A 14,238-nucleotide genomic window follows, 5' to 3' on the forward strand; every position below is an offset into this window, starting at 1 on the left:
AGAAGGTGCTTTGTGCAGATGAACGGCTTCAAGGAGGAAGGCCCAATACTCAGGTGGGGTGCCCACTTGTTTGAGGTGGATTTTGAGTGACATTTGGAAGGTGGTGTGTGCCTTCACACAGGCCGTGGGTCCAGCATGGGAGTTAAAAACAACGTCAAGATGAGCTTCAACTTATGTGCACGTTTGGACTGGGTTAACCGTAATGGGCCCCTTTCATTTTTTTCCTTTTCCTACCAACTGTTTGATAAAGCAGACATTTGAAAATATATTTTCTTTATAATTGTATAGAGTGTATGGTCTGTTATTTCTTGCCAACGGGGAATTGCATATGGGGCAGTAAGGAACACAGCATTCACACAGATCAGGGTCGGGTAAGCGAGACTTCCCAACTTCCCGGGTTAGGTGGGATCCAAGTCATATTGACCCTGGACATATGGAGTATGAGAAAGGTGGTTTTCTCACTGCTGATTTCAGTGGCTGTTAGCAAGGGGTTACAAGCTGTGTCTCTAGGAACATCCCAGCTTTCCTGTTTGGTTGAGCCCCTAATCATATCGATCCTTGGTGCATATTGCTTATGACATGCGGCCTTCTCGCCACTGAGTCACGTGGCTGTTAGCAGGGTTAGCTAACGAGCCCAAGTGGTACACAAGCTCCGGTGAAAGGAATTATTTGCCTTCTTCTCAGAAATAGAATAGCAGGCAACATAAATATGTTGATTCAGTCAGGATTATGCATTTTGCAGGGAAGTTATTGACACCAATCACATCAGTCTGAGGTGCCCCATGAGAATCTCAAAGTGTTGTGTAACCAGAAGTGCATTGATTATTACAATGATTACCAGAAGTGAATCATCAAAGTGAATCAACTCACCATGTCAGATTCAGCAGTCATTAAGCAATTGTTACCTCCAATTTTGTATGAGGGAACACCTTATGCTTATGATACAGTTGAGGGCAGGTGGGATTTAATGTTATATTCATGACTCTTATTGCACCAATGACATAATCAAACTGTTGGCTTCATTCTGAACTTCGACGATTTTCTGAACCTCACTGGATAGGGCATCTCTCCTTTTCAACCTTATCACAAGCGCTTCAATACATTCCACAAATTAGGGAGGAACCGTCTCATTCTCATTAAGCCATGATATCCAGGAAGTCCCAACTCCCCAGAGGTGCCAAGAAAGCATGTTTTTTCAGCCAAAAAAGAGAGATTGGTTTTGATCTTTGTTGTTTAGCTCTAACTGATGCTTGCTGCCATGTGGATTGCTTTCTTGAGAAGCAACAACACAATTTCCACTTGCTAATCATTGAAATGATGCATCCAAATGATAAAACAAACATTAAGGTACGTCCTGCACTGTGTTTTAAAATGCTTGCTTCTCAGTGTTATCCAATGCAGAACTTATAATACTCAGATAACAATATGAAGGGAAGAAGAATATGGATAATGTAAACTGAAACAGGTTATTGACTCAACTGATAGAATGACAGAATTATGTTCAACTAAAACCATTAAGCAGGTTTGATACTGTAAGTTTGCAGAAACTATGTTTTGATGAGTGCTCATGTTAACAAGATGATATAATAGGTTTAGGGTGTAAGAACAGAGGAGAGGTTGCTTCATATATTATGCCAACAATGAGGATTTGTACACTGATCAACATAATAGGTCAAGAATCATTCACAAAATCCACAATACAGACATGAAGGACATAATGAAAATTAATTTTACTTTGATTACTTTTTTCACTTTATCTGAAAACAGATCACAGATAAACAATAATTTAAAAAGTACCATTTGCATAATTTTATGTTAATTTGAAAACACAACCTGGGTGATTTCAAATGAACTGACACAATGGCTAACAGTCCTGCTAAAAAATTGATTGATCAATATATGCACACCTTGAATACGTTTTTAATATGTTTGTTTGGCCTCCAATTCTTGAAAGGAGTAATAATTCATAGCATTCATGAGAATATGATACCTTAAAAATGGCTTATGTAATGCTGTGCACACTCAGTGGCCACTTTATTAGGTACACCTGTACACTTGCTCATTAATGCAAATGTCTAATCAGTCAATCATGTGACAGCAATTCAATGCATAACAGAATGCTGACATAGTTAAGAGTTTCAGTAGTTGTTCAAACCAAATATCAGAACGGGGAAGAAATGTGATCTAAGTGACTTTGATCGTGGAGTGATCGTTGGTGCAGACGGGGTGTTTTGAGTATCTCAGAAACTGCTGATCTCCTGGGATTTTCATGCACCACAGTCTCTAAGGTTTACAGAGAATTGTACCAAAAATAAAAAAATACATTCTGTGGGCAAATATGCCTTGATAATGAGAAGTCAAAGGAGAATGCCCAGACTAGTTCAAAAGGACAGGAAGGACAATGGTATGCAGAAGAGGACAACACGGCAAACCTTGGTGTTTGGGCTACAACATCAGAAAACCATGAGGTACCTAACAAAGTGGTCACTGAGTGTATTTTCAACTGGTATTGGTATTAGGTTCACTCTGTATGAATGACACTTTAGCAAACAATTCCTGCTACTAAGTATAAACTACCACTTGAATAGATTATTGCTAACATTAACTTCTAATTCAACGATTCAAACAGTCAATATGCATTAATCCAAGTAATCAATGAAAAGACAAATTCAAAATACTATTTTATTTAATATAATCATCCACTTATCAACGAGTTATCTCCCATGCGAATTTGACAGTGAGTTGGTAATTTACCTGGACCATGGACTCAGTCAATTGGTCTTCATCTACTTCCAAAATAATTTTTTTAATTTCCTCATAAGGCATCCGGAAAGATCCAAGAAAAATAGCTACAGAAAACATTGGTACAAATGTGGAGAATATATTACTTTCTGCAATGAAACAGAATTTTAATTATGAGTATATTAAAACCACTTCCAGAATAACCTTTCATACTTACAGAGATTCTGTGCTATCTTTGGGTCTAAGACTTTAAGCTCTTTAATTTTCTTCTTAATGTTTTTTCTCTCCTGATATTCATCTTTTTCATCTGTTGATACAGATAGTTTATATTATAGTACTTTAGTACACCAATTCTACCTATTGTTGTGTATAGTGTGCATCACTAAATTTCAAGCTTATCTTACCCTGTCAAAATGCATTTCAAGCAAATGAACTAACAATTCCTATGCACTTATATGCAAATCATTAGTTTACTGGAAACAGAAATGAAACAGTTAAACTTAATTAAAGTAATTACAATTTGGCAAAAAGATTACACCCAAGAATGAATTGAACGGCACCAAATGAACACTTACTGTGGACTTTAAAAGTAATTTTAAAACAGATTGAGATATTGTACAAAAATCTGAATGACAGGTGAAACTGCCTGAACCAAAATCATGCTACAAGAAAATAATTGAAAGCTGTTGTTGATAATGACAGGGAGGAGGTTAGTAGTTCAAACATAGAATAATAGCTATCAGTTGGTAAGTTAGACGGGGCAATAGCAGATGGAATTTAATCCTGATAAATACAAAGTGATGTATTCGTGGGGGTGGGAAAGGTTGTGGGATGGGTAGGTGAGCTGTCAAATAAGGGTAAATCATGTTTAGGTATTTCCCAGATTACAGTAAGTTAAAAGTAAACAGGTTCAATGAGGATCAATTTACATGGCCATTTTTAAACTCATCTTCCCAAGCTCTGTTAAAAAAAGGCACAGAATTAGAATGTTCCACACCCAACAGTTAGTTTTGATGTCCTTACATTGTCAATGAGTGTACCTTATGATATATTATTTTACAAGTGTCAACTAAAGTGATTGCCTTGTCAGCATTTTTTCCCTCCAAGCTGCATGGGTGTGTGGCCATGCAGTAACTGAAATATTGCTGCACATAGCCTTTGTTACAGCACAGCTGGAATTTTCTTTTTTATAATGTTAATATAATTATGATATACCCTGTAATTATGTGTTAATAAATATAATACATAAATTTTCTAAATAATAGTACCACAACCTTTACTTTGAAATATTTCAGAGCTTCAACGTATTTACATTGTCAGTGTCTCAAGTTACAACACAGCTACAAATTGTAACAATAAACCCAGAATGGAAGTTGGCAGTTCATTATTAATGAACTGTCAGCCCACCGAACACTGACACCATCAAGTCAAAACATTTTACATTTACCATTATGCCTGTTCATTGTTTTGACTGCCTGACATTGTTTACTTGCGGTTTGAGTATGTTTGATGTGCATATTACGAACAAAAACGTAAAGTGCTGTGTGGTTTTCAGGCCATGTAAAAATTTCCTGCTCAGAGCAATGGTTGGACTGCGCAGCTGTAAAAAGAAATGGAGGAAACATTGCTTGTCAGTTTCCAAAGCAAATGTTTTGAGATCTCAAGCTGAGGCAGGTACTACCAGAACATTTAAGAAGCATCAGAAGGAGCTCTTTTAACACTAAAACACAATTGATTATGGACTAAATATGTTTATTATTTAGTGTTGCGTTTGTTATGTTATGATTGCACTGCTCCTGGGAAACGCTGTCTCATTCTGCCCTGCAGAGCTGATGTATGGTTAGAATAACAACAAAGTTTTTTGAATCTTTTTTGAATCTAAATAGGGTTACTATAGACAGGACTTGACAGTTGGTATAGATACAGTGGCTATATGCTTGCTTTTGTGCTCTTGGCTCTGAAGTTTAGAACCTACTAAGAGAACCTACTAAGAGAACGTATAAATCACAAGACAAAAGAGCAGAAGTAGGCCATTCAGCCCATTGAGTCTTCTCCGCCATTCCACCATGAGCTAAACTATTCTCCCATCTAGTTCCAATTTCTGGCTTTTTCCCCATATCCCTTGATACCCTGCCTAATTAGATACCTGCCAATCTCCTCCTTAAAAACCCTCAATGATCGCGCCTCCACAGCTGTATGTGGCAATGAATTCCATAAATCCATGACCCGCTGGCTAAAAAAATTTCTCCTCATCTCTGTTTTAAATGGGTACTGTCTAATTCTAAGACTGTGGTCTCTTGTCCCGGACTCACCCACCAAGGGAAACAGCCTTTCCATATCTACTCTGTCCAACCCTTTCAACATTCGAAATCTTTCTATGAGATCCCCTCTCATTCTTCTATACTCTAATGAATACAGTCCAAGAGCCGACAAACGCTCCTCATATGTTAGCCCCTGCATTCCAGGAATCATCCTCATAAATCTTCTCTGAGCTCTCTCCAACATCAGTACATCCCTTCTAAGATAGGGGGCCCAAAACTGCACACAGTATTCCAAATGAGGTCTCACCAGTGCCCCATAGAGCCTCATCAACACCTCTTTACTCTTGTACACTATTCCTCTTGAAATGAATGCCAACATAGCATTCGCTTTAATAACTGCTGATCCAACCTTTAGGGTATCCTGCACGAGGACCCCCAAGTTCCTTTGCACTTCCGATTTTTGAATTTTCTCCCCATCTAAATAATAATCTGCCCGATTATTTCTTCTTCCAAAATGTACAACTGTACATTTCTCAACATTGTATTTATATATAGATATAAATGCATCTATATTAATTATGCTGAAGAACAAATCTTTTTATATCTAGTGCGACAAGATCTAAACTTAACATTATGGTCCACAGCAAAACGATTCCGACCTCAAACTATCCCACAAACACCCAGTAATCCACCTCAATACAAGCTTCTGCTTGCCCAAGATCAATTTCTGTCAGGTGTTGAGGATTACTGATGTTCAGCAACAGCAAAGTATAGTAAATTGAAAGATTAACATTTCCTCCAAACAGCAAACCAGGATAAAAAAAAACTTTCCTTTTTAAACATTTTATAGAGATTGAAATAAGAATTGGCACACAGGGGTAAGGTTATGGGAGAAGTTCAAATGTCAAGTAAATACTAAAAATAAAAAACTAAGTAACATAAATTTTTGAAATAATTCTTCTAACCCTAAACCTATCTTTACACTAACTCTTAAGAAACAAAATTGTTGTTAAGATCATTACTGCTGGGCCTTCAGATGCTTCTTAAATGAGACTCGGGAGTGATGTGATTCACTTTGAATATTTTTTAAATGTAGGGGTAGATTTTATCTCTCAATAGAATGCTAATAGTATTTCATACACACTTGCACAGCACAGTAAACAAAACCACAACGCAATGACCAGACACCTAAAGTAAGTCCATTAATGTTTTTACTTCATGGTAAATCACCTGAGTTTGGGTCTCCTTTGCTGCTCAAATGAAAGTCTTGTTCATCCAGAAAAGCAAGTTCATATCAGACAATACAAGAATTTCTCAAAACTACTCAAAGATATTAACTATGAAATTCAACTTTTTAACAACTGTTTTGGAATGGCGGGTAAAATAGAATATGGGAGGTTGAGAGACAACAAGCTTGCAAATTGAAAATGACCCTGATCTTCAACTGATTGTCTAAATTTGTCAACGCCTTAATTAGAGTTAATGATAATTTCTTCACATTGACTCCAGCAACCAAGGACATTAATAAGTTAAGCTGCTAATTGAATCATTCTTGGCACTGTCTGTGACAGATCAAAACAAATAAGATTTCTTTAAGCCCACTAGAGATGCAGTGGATTTATATATATATATACACACACACACAGGTGTGGGGTCAGGTTACCAATCCTCCTGAATTCTCTTGGACTTTCTTGCAAACCATAGGGAAATAACAGGTCAGGAGTTTGAAGACAGACAGTTATGACAGGAAATTCTCTGGAATACATGCAACACTAGCAAAGGCAAATATATCTGCATACAGTAATTCAACCAGTGCCAAATGTGTAAATTTGCAGGTGTGACTGTAGACAGCTAGATAATGGAAATGCTTACTGTCATGCCCCTTGGAAGAGTGAAAGAATGGTGATGTGGATATAATGATGCATGACATGCATAACAAATTTATTATGAAGCTTAAGAAAGATACTTTCTCATTACAACTTATTTTCTAATGTGAAAAACTATTTTAATTTCAACACCAATATCAATTGAGATTTCATATGTACAGACTCATAAATATGCAATCATGTGTTTCAGTCATCCAAATGAAAAAGTAAATCATTTTCTGATGAAGTTATCATTTCATTCAGACAACGTCACAGTACTTGCATGAAGTACTGCCCAACATGAAGGTGAGACCAGAATTTCACTCTCATGTAATCCCCCAAAACGTTAAGAGAAATGTTTAATTATATTACTGTTATATACTACACAATAAATCAGAAAATTTAAGAAAAGTACTTGTTTTTGGGTGACTCTGGAGGTGGAATCAATTATGCTGATAAGCAATAGTGGATTGTCAGCCTTGTAAAGTAACATTTTTTTCAAGAAATTGTAATGAAAATTGGAGGAGTTATAAATAACAAATAAGATTTCCTGATATCACAGTGAAGCAGAGATTAACTGGAAGGTGATGAGAACATGTACTTTGACAGGCTAAATTCTGGTAGGCGATAGGTATTAAGTGGCAGGGGCCTTACTAACATTAATACATAAAGAGACTTTGGGGTGGCAAGTCCATAGTTCCCTGAAAGTGGCAATACAGGCAGTTAAACTAGTAAAAAGGGTACTTGGCATGCTTACCTTGATAGGCCGAGGCATTCAGTGAAACTGATGGAATGGCATTTTACAGCTGTACAAATCACATTTGGAGAACTGTGCAGAGTTCTTGTCACCATACTACAGGAAAAGTGTGATGGCAATAGAGAGAGCAATGAATGGATTCACCAAGTTGTGGTGTGGAATGGAGGGTTACAGTTATAAAGAGAGATCAGATTGGCTGCATTTATTCTCACTGAAATGTAGCTGCCACAGATGACCTTGCAGTTTAAAAAATGATAGAGTGCCAAAAGGTAGATGCTTAACATCTTTTTTCCTCGGGCAGAGGAGTCCAGAACTGGAGGGTATCGATTTAAGGTGAGAGGGAAGAAATATTAAAGGAGAATTGAGGGGCATGTTTTCTTCACACAGAAGGTGGTGAATATCAGGAACAAACTGCCAGAGGAGGTGGAGCCATAAACAAGTACAATGTTTACAAGTGTGTTTGTATAGGTACCTGGATGGGAAGGGCACAGAAAGATACTGGCATTACATTCCATGTTGGTGACGTACACCAAAAGTGTTCACAAGTTTTGACTGCCAATTCGGTTAAAATTGGTGGCAATACTAAATATTAAACCCTTTAAGCCTGCTTTCAAAATTTTGCAAACCCTCAATTTTACTGTTCTATTCCTCTCCCCATACCTATTTCCTTAGTGATAACTAAATGTGAATAATTTCCTTTAACATTAAGAGATGTTAAGTTTTCTTTAATGTTAAGTTCTGGAAATGTGAGGAAAATGATGCTGAATTAGAAGTGTGCATTGGAGTGAAAAGAGAAAGAAATGTGTATCATTCACTGGATTTTATATTCACCATTTACCATCATGTCGGAAAAAGGTCAAGTGGGAATGTCTGGGTCATGTATGGCTTTAACAGCACTGAACTTGCATGTCTTTATGCAATGACAGGCAAATTCAGTCTGGGACCCTGGTCAGGCCCCAAATGGAGTACTGTGCTCAGTTTGGTCACCTACCTACAGGAAGGATATGGAAACTATAGAAAGGGTGCAGAGGAGATTTCTAAGGATGTTGCCTGGATTGAAGAGCATGCCTTATGAGAATAGGTTGAGTGAACTCGGCCTTTTCTCCTTGGAGCGGTGGAGGATGAGAGGTGACCTGATAGAGGCGTACAAGATGATGAGAGGCACTGATCTTGTGGATAGTCAGAGGCTTTTTCCCAGGGCTGAAATGGCTAGCATGAGAGAGCAGTTTTAAGGTGCTTGGAAGTAGGTACAGAGGAAATGTCAGGGGTAAGTTTTTTTTTAAAAAACACAGAGAGTGGTGAGTACATGGAATGAGCTGCCAGCGACAGTGGTGGAGGCAGATATGATAGGGTCTTTTAAGAGACTCCAGGATGGGTACATGGAGCTTAGAAAAATAGCGGGCTATGGATAACCTTGAGTAATTTTTAAGTAGATGTTTGACACAGCATTGGGGCCGAAGGGCCTGTATCATGCTATAGGTTTTCTATGTTTCTATGTTGACTGTCAGTGATTGCTGTATCATGCTATAGGTTTTCTATGTTTCTATGTTGACTGTCAGTGATTGCTGGATCTCCAGTGTTCTTTCGATTTATCAACCGTTCTCCAGTTCACAATATTTTGTCAGGCACCAACCTTCAGGTGCTTATAGAACTTTTTTTTCTTTAAAAACCCTTTGATAAGGGGAATTTATGCTTAATTAACTTGTGGAACCCCTGGTTGTTTGCAATCCTGTTAGGTGTCATAACAAATGTCCAATCACCTGTATTGAGAAGTTTTCTGTTTGAACAGGGGACCCAGAAGTAACAAAGCAGCAAAAATAAGCACATGGTAGGTAACTAACTGTAGTTATTGATAACTTAAATTATAAAATGTAACATGCAAAAACATTGTGCAGGGTACAGAATTTTAGTCTTCAGAATTCTTTAAAGCAATAGTTGAATTTATAAACATTTAATTATATGCTTGACTGACGTTGCGTGCACAATATGCTTAATACAGCAATGGCAGGTAAATTCAGTACTACAGAATATCAGTGCAAGATATCACTGACAATCGAAATTCTAAGCAACTTTATATGTCACCATAAACAAAACTGAGGTTTGTTTTCTCTTCAAAAATACTCAGTAAATCCAAGAACCATAATAGAATCAATGAAAGATCGCACTAAAGTGCAAAAGACAACAAACTGCAAATACAAGAGAAAAAATAATATTAATAAAAACTGAAAATGTGAGATGAAGAGTCCTTGAAAGTGAGACCATAAGTTCTGGGAACACTTGAGTGATGGGGCAAGTAAAGCTGAATTGTTATCTCCACTGGCTCAAGAGCCTGATGGTTCAGGGGCAATAACTGTTCCTGAACCTGATGGTGAGTCATGAGGCTCCAATACCTTCTTCCTGATGGCAGCAGCAAGAAGAGAGCATGTCCTGGTGGTGGATGCTGCTTTCCTGTGACAGCGCTTCGTATAGATGTGCTCAATGGAGGGGAGGGTTTTATCTGTGATGTACTGAGGAATATCCACTACTTTTTGTATGATTTTCTTTTCAAGGGCATTGGTGTTTCCATACGAGGCTGTTTTGCAACCAGCACACATCTATAGAGGTTTGTCAAAGCTTTAGATGTCATGCCGAATCTTCACAAACTTCTAACACACATCAACACATCACACAAACCACTCTCTGTGAGCATGAATAGTTTTGCTCTGATCTTTCCACATGGACTACTCATACAGCAGCTTCAGGAAACTATATTAGTGCCACTCTGCTACCTAAGAACATATAAGGTCTTATATTTTTCCTCATGGGAGACTCATCTGGAGGATTAAGGTGTATGGGATCCATGGTGAATTGTTATTTAGATTCCAAACTAGTCTGTCCATAGAAGACAGAGGAGAATGGCCTATGGGACGTATTCTACCAGAGGCTTGTGAAGTAGTGTTCCACAGGGTTCCATACTGGGACCGATGCCATTCAGTTTATAAATATATTACATGCACAGTGGATTCCAGTTAATTGGGACACATCGAGTCCAGTACTTTTTGGCCCAATTCAACGGCTGCCATAATTAGCCGAAGTTTCATGGAAATAGTTAAAAAGGTACACAAAAAAGGACAGACTGATTATGTATTTAAATGAAATACCAAACAAATTAGAACACAACCAAAGCTATTATAGTACTATAGTGCAGTGTATTAGTTCCAAATAATTATTAACAGAGGAATTCACCCAGTGTACGCTGCTGTGTTTTTACTATTGACAGTAAATTAACAAAATTAGCAGGCTCCTAGTTCAGATAATGGACTGCCTTCATACAATGCTTTCCATGATCACATCCTTCAAATCTGCATTTACATTGTAACATTCAAGATGATTGCCGATACTTTCAAATTTTTCATACTTCCTAACTTGAAGTAGTGAAATTGTTTCATTTTCACTCGCAGCCGTTTCCGGCATCTCCCAGCCCGAATGTTTGAAACTGCAATGAGCAGAACCACTCAGTATTGTCTTACTGCTTATTTCTCACCAGCTATCAGTGACAAAAATCTGTGGTTTTTGAACACAAACACACACAACTAATGCTATTTAAAAACTCTTCGCTCTAAGCATGGTGTCGTGTCTAAAGACAATGCACATGCATGTGACTGACGTTAGTTAGAAATTGTTCGGCAGCAGTCTCCTGTTCCAATTAAGCGGCATAGTTTCCCAAAATAAACAAAAGGAATCTTGGCTATTTTCTTGATTAGTTTTTGCTCTTTAAGAGCTGTCCTAAATAAACAACTACCCTAATTAACTGATGGCCCAATTAACAGAAATCCACTGCACATACAAACGACTTGAATGAAAATGCAGAAAGATGGGTTAGTAGGTGTGCAGACAATACATTGGATCAAACATAAAGAGACAGTACACTGTTAATGGCAGTGATCTCTTTCTTGCTGTATTCATTGCCAGTTTTCTAAGCATATTCATACATAGAATACAGCAAGAAAGAGATCTCTTGCAGAAATGTGTGGAGAAATGGCAGATGGAGCTTACCTTAGCCAAATATCAGCAGTTGCACTTTGGGAGATCAAACGTAAAGAGACAGTACACTGTTAAAGGCAAGACCCTTAACCATGTTGATGAGCAGAGGGACATTGGGATCCATGTCCCTAGCCCCCTGACAGTGGCTGCACAGGTTGACACTGGCAAAGATGACATATGGCATGCTTGGCCTTAATAGATGAGGGGCCAAGTTCAATAGTCAAGAGTTTATGTTGCAGCTTTATGAAACTTATTTAGTTATTTACTTTATTTAGCAATACAGTGGGGCCCTTCTGGCCCTTCGAACCATGTTGCGCTAGCAATCCCACACCGCAATTGACCCTAACCTAAATACAGGATAATTTACAATGACCAATTAACCTAGCTGGTACATCTTTGGACTGCGGGAGGAAACCAGAGCACCCAGGGAAAGCCCACGCAATCCACAGGGTGGACATACAGAGTCTCCTTACAGATCAGTAGCAGAACTTTAACTCTGAACTCCGGAACACCCTGAGACAAATTTGGATTGTTTTCACTGGACAGGAGATCCAAGAGAGGTTTATAAGATTATGAGAGGCACAGAAGGAATCTTCCCCTCTCCCCCCCCCCCCCAAGGATGAAATATCCATATGAAAGGGCATGCATTTGAGGCTGGGTGGGTGGGGGGTAAGTTTATAGGAGATATGCGGGGCAAGCTTGTTTTTTTTCTCCACACAGAGAGCGATGGGTGCCTGGAACGTGCTGCCTAGAGTAGTGGTGGAGGCAAGTATGACAGATATGTTCGAGAGGCTCTGAGATAGGCACATGAATGTGCAAGAAATGGAAGGATATGAACATTGGGCTTGGTTTACATGCACCAAGGCACAGTGAAAAGCTGAGTATCCACAGCATTTTCTACTTTTTTCTTATTTTTAGACATACAACAGGACCACAAAAAGTCATTGTTATTAGAAAACTGAATGCTGATAAAATCCTGCCATATTTAAAATAAATTTGGTATTATTACAGCATATTTAGAATGAAAGGTTACAAAAGTTCGAATTTAATAATTTGGCGATGGAATTACAAAGAATGATGAATAGCAAAACATTTACTGCACATTTAAAACTACTTTAGGCATGCATGTAATTTTACATTTATTTACTGTAATAAAGACTTAGCAATAGCTGCTGAGCACTTTGTTTCAGAAAGAGCCCAGCAGCTGAAAAGTAGAAATCTCCAGGGCATACATTTCACATTCCTATGTCTCTTTTGTGCTGCAAGGATTAGGAGGGGTCCCAAACCAAATGCAGTTTCTGACAGGTAAATGTTGATGGCAGCATCAGTGCAGCAGAGAGATGTACTATAATCCCCTACTGTGACTTTTCTATGTATTATACCTGAAACAAATCAAATGAAAATTGGGCTTGAAGCTTTGTGGTAAACCCATCTGACAATGTGAATCCTTTGAAGATATCAATTCTGATGTTGTACAGAATTTTGTGTCAGAGGTAATGTGATGTTCCATTTTCCTGCGTGGCTTTAATATGAAATGGCAAGAGAAAAATACCACCACACTTTGTCATTCAAGCCACTTTTTAAAATCTCCAGATAAAGCTTTTAAGGTTAAAGAGCCACAAGTATTACAGATGCCGCCAAAATATATTCCGCATGTAAGATTTAAAACACATGAAGTTAATAAACCTGGATTTATTATCAATGATTCTGCAAGTGTTACTTCATAATAAAGTATTTTTTCAAAATAAAGTATTTTTCAAAATAAATGTACTTAAAATAATACTAACTCTGATGAGATTTTGATATAATTTTACAAAAAGCAGGGTACAAAAACAATTGCCCAATTTGTTCCAGATATCCAGCATGTTATCCCTCATTATTTAAATGTTTAACTTCCATACACAAACAAGATAAGGCCAAAATTGAGACAAAGATGATAAAGAACGGGCAAAGCAAAGAATTACAGTGCACTGGCAGTTTAAGAATTTTTTTAAAATCCAAGCTAGGTCTTCGGTTCACATGTGGCCTTATTCTAACTTTCCCTTTTCATTTCTTTGAAGATAGAAGTGGTGACCAGATTAATGCAGGAGAAAACTACAAATTCAAAAGGAAGTGTTGGCAGCGTGGACTCAAATTTAGCCAGATGTAGGGGATGAAAAATATTATAATAGCAATGTGCAGTTTGATAATACTAAAATATTTCCAAAAATTCCTAACTGTACAATTCAGTATTAAATAATAGAAAATGCTGAAAATACTCAGCAGGTCAGGCAGCACATGTGGATTTGATAATAATACTTGCTTGAAGTGTTGACAGTTAATGCATAATATCATTAAAATGGAAATGCATTTACTCCATTTTTGGAGCATTGTAAGATCATTGTGTGGTATTCCTTACACCACTACGAACTTGCAGAAATAACTTTGCAAGCTTTGATGCAATGTTTCCAAAGACTTGAGCCTAGTTTGATTCCTAATTGAAAAGCAACACTGGTCACATTGTTCCTACATTGATTTCAAACAACTATCAGCAATTAATCTCATATCAATGTGATTTTTTAAAACTAAAATAACTGAACAAGTTTGTAAC

At 37.6% G+C, this 14,238-nt stretch overlaps 1 protein-coding gene across 1 annotated transcript in view; it reads right to left on the reverse strand.

Annotated features, from left to right (window-relative positions):
- LOC140726616 (protein diaphanous homolog 3-like) overlaps nucleotides 1-14,238 on the reverse strand; it is a 567,224-nt gene that overhangs the window by 260,552 nt on the left and 292,434 nt on the right. The window contains exons 18-19 of the mRNA XM_073043216.1: nucleotides 2,960-3,049; nucleotides 2,755-2,849 (exon numbers count right to left, since the gene is read on the reverse strand). Coding sequence (XP_072899317.1) covers nucleotides 2,755-2,849; nucleotides 2,960-3,049 — 185 coding nt within the window. The remainder of the gene's footprint in view (nucleotides 1-2,754; nucleotides 2,850-2,959; nucleotides 3,050-14,238) is intronic.

This window comes from Hemitrygon akajei, chromosome 4 (genome assembly GCF_048418815.1).
Source record: "Hemitrygon akajei chromosome 4, sHemAka1.3, whole genome shotgun sequence".
NCBI lineage: Eukaryota > Metazoa > Chordata > Chondrichthyes > Myliobatiformes > Dasyatidae > Hemitrygon > Hemitrygon akajei.